Here is an 8,092-nt window from a genome sequence, read left to right as displayed (position 1 = left end):
ACTTTACATTGATGCAATTAAACAGAAGGTGGTTGGTTTGCCACACATGATGACATTTCTCTGGGAATATATTCCATTGCCTAATATTGTCACTTAATTTGCCTTTTATCTAAATCCTTATTCTCTGATCCAAAATCTGTTTCTCCTTCATGGCTTTCCTATGTCTATCAGTGATATCATATTTGAGATTCTCTTTTTATTATGCCTCATATTTATTCAGTTGCCATTTCATGTCTGGTTCCTTAATATGTCCTATTTCATACTATATACTTTCAATTTAATTGTCTTGTATTAAAGATCATAAACTCACCTGTAGCAGTAGCCTCCCGACTGATACCTCTTTTAATCTCCCTTTTCTTCAGTCAAACCTTCATTCCGTTACAAATAATACAAATACAAATAATACAAATTTAAAGTGTCATTTTCACTGTCATTTCTCTTTTTAAAAATTATTGGGTCCTTGTTGTCTGGATAATGTCTAAACTCTTTAAATTGGTTTCTTTCATTCTTCACCTCCCTCCCTCCACAATCGGATTGTAACCTACCCTACTTGCTTTATCTCTATTACATTCTTTACATGAAACCTTTACTCTTGATCGAGGTCAAGGTCCTCCATCAAGGACCTCCCACATCCTATTCCCATTCCTGGTTTCACACCTTCTCTCATTCTAGCATCCTGTTTCGCTATTGCTTCACTTTTGCCCCTGTTTATTACAAATCTACTATTTCATGTTAGAATTTTTTTATTATTTTTTTTAGTGCAATTACCTCATTATTTTATTTTGGTTTTTCTTTTTCTCTTTTTTTTCTTTTTTTTTTAAGGTTTTATTTCTTTATTTAAGAGAGAGCGCACAAGGAGGGCAGGGACAGAGACAGAAGGAGAGAGAGAAGCAGACTCCCCAGTGAACACAGAGCCCTAGGCAGGGCTTGATCCCAGGACCCTGAGATCATGACCCGAGCTGATCAGACCCTTAACCGACTAAGCCACCCAGATGCCCCATCCTGGTTTTTCTAAGCTTTCATCTTTTAGACATACCCACATTATTGACGAGATCGTTATTTGCAATACAACTTATATTTCATATAAAAAGACAAACTAAATTGCCCTTCCTTGATTGACCTCACTTGACTGGCCCTCTACCCCAGCTGATCAAGTTTCAAAATAATGCAGAGCATCAGGCTGTGTTGGAAAGCACTAGGAGCTAGGACAAGATAAAGCACAGGTATGCACGTTAAAACACGGACTGGACTCTCAAGTGTTAAAATTTAAGAGGTTTATTCTTCTTTTATCAAGCAATGTCTACAGACAGAGCATCCACATGGTGTAAGCTACCAAAGAAGGATGTATGGGACGGACTTACATTAAATCATTAGACACTTTATATGGTTCATGTTCACAAGGGAGAAACTTGCTAAAAAGGAAAGCAGGTAAGTAGAAACATAAGTTGATTTTTGTTGTTTATTAAATCTACCTCCCATAATGTTTCCTTAAGCTAAGAAGAAATCTACCATATTACACAGCTCAGGATGCTATATATACATAAGGTATTACACACTATAAAATTTCAGGTTTCTAAGCAGTTTTATACAATTTAAACTTGAGTCAAATTTGTATTTAAAAAAGACCTTATTGGATTACCTTCAGTAAACGGAGGTCGTTTCAACAGCCCATTAGCATTTTTAGCAACAACTAAAGAAAAAAATAGTCTCCAAACATGTATATGACCTTAAGCCTAGATAATTATCTGCTTATTTCAATAAACCAATTCTAGCTTTAATCCACTTCTAGTAGCCTTTTATTTCCTCATTTATTTTTTAAAGAAGCAATCATTTTTACTTCTCTAGTGTCTCAAATAAGAGAATTAGTTAGGTTTCAAACCATAGCACATAGTTAATGAGAAGGTCATTTAAGGGTTATTTAAGAGTTGAGCAGAAGTCATTGAGGAAAGTTCTCAAGGAATGAAGTTCTTTGATGAGTTATATTTAAATTACCAAGGCGATAGTGAAGTTCGACTTTCCTCGCCACTGTGGAGCTAGCCCCTAGTCCCAATTTCCGCTACTAATTCTCCTAAGCCACTAATACTTCTCAGTTCTCTAGCCAGTATTTTCTCCCTGGTGGTAATTTCCCTACATGTGCTTTACCCTAAGCAGACACAAATGAGACTTCTTTTTTAAAGCTGAAAGTTCCTGCTGATTCAACACTGGACTACATGAAAAAAAAAAAAAATCTATTCTGCTAATAAGAAACATTTGTAAGTAGTTAACATCTGAGACAAACTTGCATCAAAAATACAATTCACTCCAATGACAACAAGCAAAATGAAGAGAATACATTGCAAACAGTTTTCCATAATTCCTTTTCCTCCCTTCCTCCCCATGTTCTGTCGCATGCTGCAGACCATATGGTTAAGTTTCAAATAGAGTTTGTCACCTGTATACAACCTAAGGCCAACTTATGCCTTCAAATGACATTTCGTTGAGGTTGAACCCAATGCCGACGATTGGATTTGGCGCAAGAGACGCCGAACTTTTCTAATGACAAAAGATTTGTAGTTATGAGGGTGTTCAGTATGCAGCTTTTAGCCTACCTTTTCCTCTTGTGACATTCCCTACAAGGCACAAAAGATTATAAACAGTGGATGGGACGGAATATTTTGAAGTAAGAATTTTAAGGTTCCACAATACCTTTTTATTTCTAGTTTAAGCATACCGAAAAGTGGAAAGAAAAATAAGAGATAAACCACCCCCAAAATGAAATGGTGCTTAAAGTCATCTGAAATTCCCTGCAGTTATTTTTTTAAGTATTTAAATTTCTATTTTATTGGCTTAATATGTGTAATTATAGATTTGATTCTTGTGATTGATGTAGTTTCTTATTAAATGTTGTGTTAAATATTTCTAATCAACCAATATTACTAATTGTGTGCATCTTTGCAAAAAAAAAAAAAAAAAAAAGAAAAAGAAAAAAAGGTCTATTTTATTTGGGCCAACCAAGTAACTTATGCTTGACTAGGGTATAATCTTGGAAAGTTAAGCTGAAATTTAAACAATGGATTAAGTGCAATGTACTGGAAAACTCTTCATTCCATTATTATGTGATAAGGGTTCCTAGGCATTTCCTAGGCATCTCCAACCCAAACGACTGTATTTCCTTTCTCCACTTCAGTGATCTCACAGTTTAACTTATTGAGCCGTCCATCTAGTATAAAGAGGGAGTCCTTGGAAGGCGTCATCAGGTATTGACCAAACAAGCCACTGTCCTGGATTTGCCTGTTCTTCTGGTTCCAAGGCCATTCTTCTGCCTTGAGTGGTTCCTTTAGACTCTTTATCATCTTAACCTTCCCAGAGGAGAGCTCCACGAAGAGCACATCAGTCTGTGTGCTTGAACTGCCATAGATGTTGTACTGATGGGCTTCGGTAAAGGATGGCTGAAATGCCAGATCAGATATATGCAGATTTGTGTGAATATCAAAAGCGTCCTGTATTTCTCCTCTGATGGTAATGTACTGGACCCTTACAAGACCCTTCACATCATTAATGCTGACAAGATAGTGCCCGTCTGGAGAGACATACGGAGTGCCTGTAACATCACTATTGAATCCGATGACTGAGTCGGTTACACCGTCCACCATAAGCTGTGGTGGGACTGCCCCCGTGCTGTCAGGCTTGCAGCCAATGAAGTAGTATCCTCCTAAGTGTGTATACGCCAGTGACTGAGGAATGCACTTATAGTCCATCAAGTTAATTGTCTTGATGTATGACATGGTTTCAAGATCAATTTTTTGTAGTGCAGCTTCATCTTTGTGAAGAATAAATCCAAACCTGAAAAGATGAAAACCAAAGTTAGACAGGAAACTATAGACTGATTCCCACCTGAAAATATAATGTGGGCAGGTGGAAAGGGCCACCCCTAGTCTAGGCATTAAATGTCAGGCTCTGCAGCAGTTTGTGTCACAGTCAGGTTAGAATTAAACTTTAAATTGTGCCACTCTTCTCCTTTCTCTAGGTCATTATTTCGTTACAGCCAAACAATTGTAACTCATGGTGTAGAAAACAAAATAATTAAAAGCAATATATCTAACAACTTAGAAGAACAGATTTTACCTTTACCATACAGGGTAAAAAAGTAAACATTATTTTGTGTGTTTCTAATCCTTCCAATATCAAATAAGCTTAGTTTACTGCTATTAAAGTCAACAAGAATAAAAGACTTGAATATATATCAAGTCTTTCGCTTGCTTTGTTTACTTCTTATTTTGTCTTAAGATCACCAGGAAGCTGACATTCATTGATACTTAGACAATTATCCACATTTTTCTCTTCTTAAGCTGCCTTACAGGACCACCTTAATAAATGCAGATTTTTTTTTTTTTTGGTATAGAACTATTAAACTTCTATTTATTAGATTTTAAGATTACCTCAATTAACTACTTTTATGATTTTAACACTTATTTTATTATAAGTTTTGAATACAGGTTGCATTTTTCAACCTTGCCATGCTTATATTGTTAATCATTTTTGGTGATATACTTGCATCATATTGGTTATCTTATATCAAAACATGATGAACCTTAAGGATTTATGATTTTTTCTGTTAATTTAAAAGTAAATATTTCTTATTTACTTTGGTGGCCTATTTAATTACTTCAGTGCCTTTCAAGGCATTTGTATTGAATATTAGCTATAAATTACTATAAGTCCCTGTGAGAAGTGTAAATATATTTTGAAACCATGGCTTATAAAGCCAGTGGGCCCATAACAAAAATAAGTAAGTTGAATAAGATAAAATGAGATGGGACTACTATATAAAATTATATTCAAAATGGATACTGGGTCAATCAAATTTTGAAGGGCTCTTACTTTAGTTTTTGTTAATAATATCAGTTAAAACACATCCTAGTATTTTCAAAGGCTCCATAAATATATATCTTGAAAAAGCCAAGGGTCTATTGTTACACTGAATGTGCATCTTAAAAATAAGATGACTTGTGGCACAGCAAAACAAACAAAAACTCAGAAGATAACCTATTATGTTGTCACCTGTGCAAGTTCATTTTTGATATGCGGATTTTGATACACAAAATCTTATTTATGTAAAAAAAAAGACCATTTCCACACATTATACATAAATAAATATGGTGCATCAGGGTAAAACTCCCTAAAATTTCAAATACAAGCATATGGCAATCTCAAAATAAACTCACCTTTAATATCATAGGAAAGATTAGATTAGTGTTTTCAAAGAATCAATCTTTGTGTTGTAATTGTGGAAGACAGCAAGTGCATAAGCACAAATTCTTTAATAAAATAAATGCAAAGTTGTAACTGCTTTTATGTTATTATATTGCATGTAGTTGGGAAGCCATATTAATTTTAGCTCTTTAAACATATGTGAAGACACTATTTGTTGTGACACTTTAGAGAGATGACAACTTCATCTATACAAAAGGATAACTATAATGTGTATCTACTCTTTTTCTAAAAAGTTTTAAATATTTATTGAAATATTGAAATATTCAATAGAATATGAGGCACTGGGAATACACTCTGGGTCAACATAACTCTCCCTGCTTTCAATGAGTCTAGGAATTTTAGTAACAAAAATAGAAAATGATGGAAAATGTAGTGATTAATGCTTAATTATAGCATCATGCTATACTATTACTTAATTTAGTAGTTATTGCTTATTTTATTTACATGAGGTGGAATAAAGTAATCATTTTGAAAATAATATTTCTGGTGACAGTCACCATTTCTGGCTTATTTCCTCGATCTTTCTCCTTTCCTGTGTCCTTAATAACTGTGTTTGTGTCATTTCAGTAAACACAGCTCACATCATACCTATTTAGGATAAAATTTAGTTTTGATTATAATGGTATGAAGAAGCACACATGTGATTAAAAATCATTTCTAACTGTTTCTATTAAAATATTAATTGCCTAGCACAGGTTTTAAATGCTATCTGAATATTAAAGAATAAAAAAACCCTCAAACTGAGAAAGCCGAGCCCCATTATTTTTTGTCCACATGAAAAAGATTGTAAAATCCTAGATCTTACTACTCAGACTCATATTTGTCTTAATAAATAATTAGTTCTGATTACTGTAAAGGGATATTTTTCCATTAATGGACAATCATCAAAGATATGTCAGTGTGTATCTGATATTATAAAATTTTGAAAATGATGGAAGAGATTGTCTTTTTTTTTTAATGTTATGCATTGTACATGTGCCCAGAGAGAAAAGCAGTAATATGCACATTTAATAAAAGCAATAAGCCAATCAAATTTTGGCATTTCGGCTCCTCTCTCAACCTTGAGTCTTCCATTCCCTTTGGGCAATGGTTTGTGAATGCTAATGAAGAAGAATGCGACAAGCTCTAACTGCTGGTGAACTATTTTAACTCTAATACTAAAGAATGCACTCAAGTTTTCTGTAATACAGTTCAATCTGTTTTGCAGGTAATTAAAATTTTAAAAAAGGGTTCGGTTAAAAATGCAAAAGCTCCATGTGGGGTTATAAAATTACATATATTTTGGCATCCATGCTGCACTCTCCTTTAGGACTAGAGATCTAGCTACATAAGCAGATGCATGAGAATGCCTTCAATTTTTCACTACTGATTTATTGGGTAGGACGTGGTGTCTCTAATTCAAAATTTCCCCCTAGTACAGATTGATATTCAAAAATCTCCCACTGTTCATTAGTCTGTGATTAATATTTACGAGGCTCTCAACTTTCATGCCTGCTTAGTATAATAAAATCCTGCCCAGGACTAGGCCTAACATAGTTTGTCTAATATTTGTCAGAATATGTTGCAGGAAGTTGCAGACTGTCAGAAATGAGAAGTAAAACTTACGGAATCACTTCTTTCACTAGAAAATTAATAAAACTAGGAAAGGGGGACCTCTTGGTACGGCATTGGGTGGACTTCTTATTGGACTCAGGGAGGAGAATTAGAGCCATGTTTTTCTTTCACGAATTATTTTTATTTTTTCTGAAGTGTAATCGATCTAGTTCATTTTAGAAGCTTTTAAGAAGTTCAGCCTTAATTACTGCTTTTGTACTTTAAGGTGAGGTCTGGAAGTGATTCACACAAGGGAACTTCTTGGTTAGGATGAAGTATAGAGGTTTTCAATCCAGGCTGATCTAGTTTCATGATGCAGTTTTTCGATATAATAGATAGGTGACCTCATGTAAAGTCCTTGACTTCTACGAGTTTCAATGCCTTCGTTGGCCAAAAGAGGACAAAAGTACTACCTTGCTTGGAGGATAAAAGTTAAGTGTGTGTTTATTACCAGGCAAACAGTGCACTCTCAATAAACAGAACCTGCCCCTGCTTTGTACCTTAAGGAACCTTATTCTCCCATTATGAGTCCAACATGATATTTCCTATGGGACAGCATATTATTATAATTCTTAAATGGGAAGAACAAAAACGATCAATTTGTAGAGCCAGTATTCTCAGTGTTTAAAATAAGCACATCGTGTTACTCAAACGTGGCAAGATTTTACCCCTTATATATGCAGCAGAGATCACACTTGCAATAGCATTTCACATTTTTATTCTTGCTCTCACGTCTTGCCAACAGGATCTATGGCTGGTACACCCATTCTCCGATCATCGAAATTTCTCACATTGTTAGAAATGAAGGCAGTCTAGCTCACTCCGTCTTCTTTAGAGGGGCTGCTTTGGTTCTCACTGAGGTCATGGAGCAGTGAGCCATGGCGTGCTGGGTGATTTCTGACCTCTGCACAGAGGATGGGATTTGAAATAGACACCTGTCTTACTCAAGGATTTTCACTAGATGTAACAGAAAATTTTGAGGCAGACTTTAGGACATCTAAAGGGATGGAGAATTGCGGTCAGAGCTTATGACATGGCAATTCGGGAGCCTTGCAAAAGAAGTTGTTTGGCAAAGAGGGGAAAGAACAGATTTAGAGAGAAGCATGTTGAAATACGATGACGCCCAATAAAGAGCTGCTCAAAGGCTTCCACATCCCGGCAAGACCAGGCTGCATTTCTTGCATCCTGAGTAATGACTGATTTCCCCGTATCTCTCACTGAGTTCCCAAATGGGTCTGGTCAGAGG

The 8,092-nt window shown here is 35.2% G+C and overlaps 1 protein-coding gene across 2 annotated transcripts in view; it reads right to left on the bottom strand.

Moving 5' to 3' along the window:
- Positions 1–1,259: 1,259 nt before the first annotated feature.
- The window catches only part of FSTL5 (follistatin like 5), a 679,148-nt gene continuing 672,315 nt past the window's right edge, over positions 1,260–8,092 (bottom strand). For both annotated transcript variants that reach the window (XM_041737850.1, XM_041737852.1), the window contains exon 16: positions 1,260–3,822. In XM_041737850.1, coding sequence (XP_041593784.1) covers positions 3,120–3,822 — 703 coding nt within the window. In that variant the 3' untranslated portion in view covers positions 1,260–3,119. The remainder of the gene's footprint in view (positions 3,823–8,092) is intronic.

Source organism: Vulpes lagopus, chromosome 23 (genome assembly GCF_018345385.1).
Source record: "Vulpes lagopus strain Blue_001 chromosome 23, ASM1834538v1, whole genome shotgun sequence".
Taxonomy (NCBI): Eukaryota; Metazoa; Chordata; class Mammalia; order Carnivora; family Canidae; genus Vulpes; species Vulpes lagopus.
The sequence above is the reverse complement of the archived record's forward strand: the minus strand, read 5'-3'. Positions and strand labels throughout refer to the sequence as shown.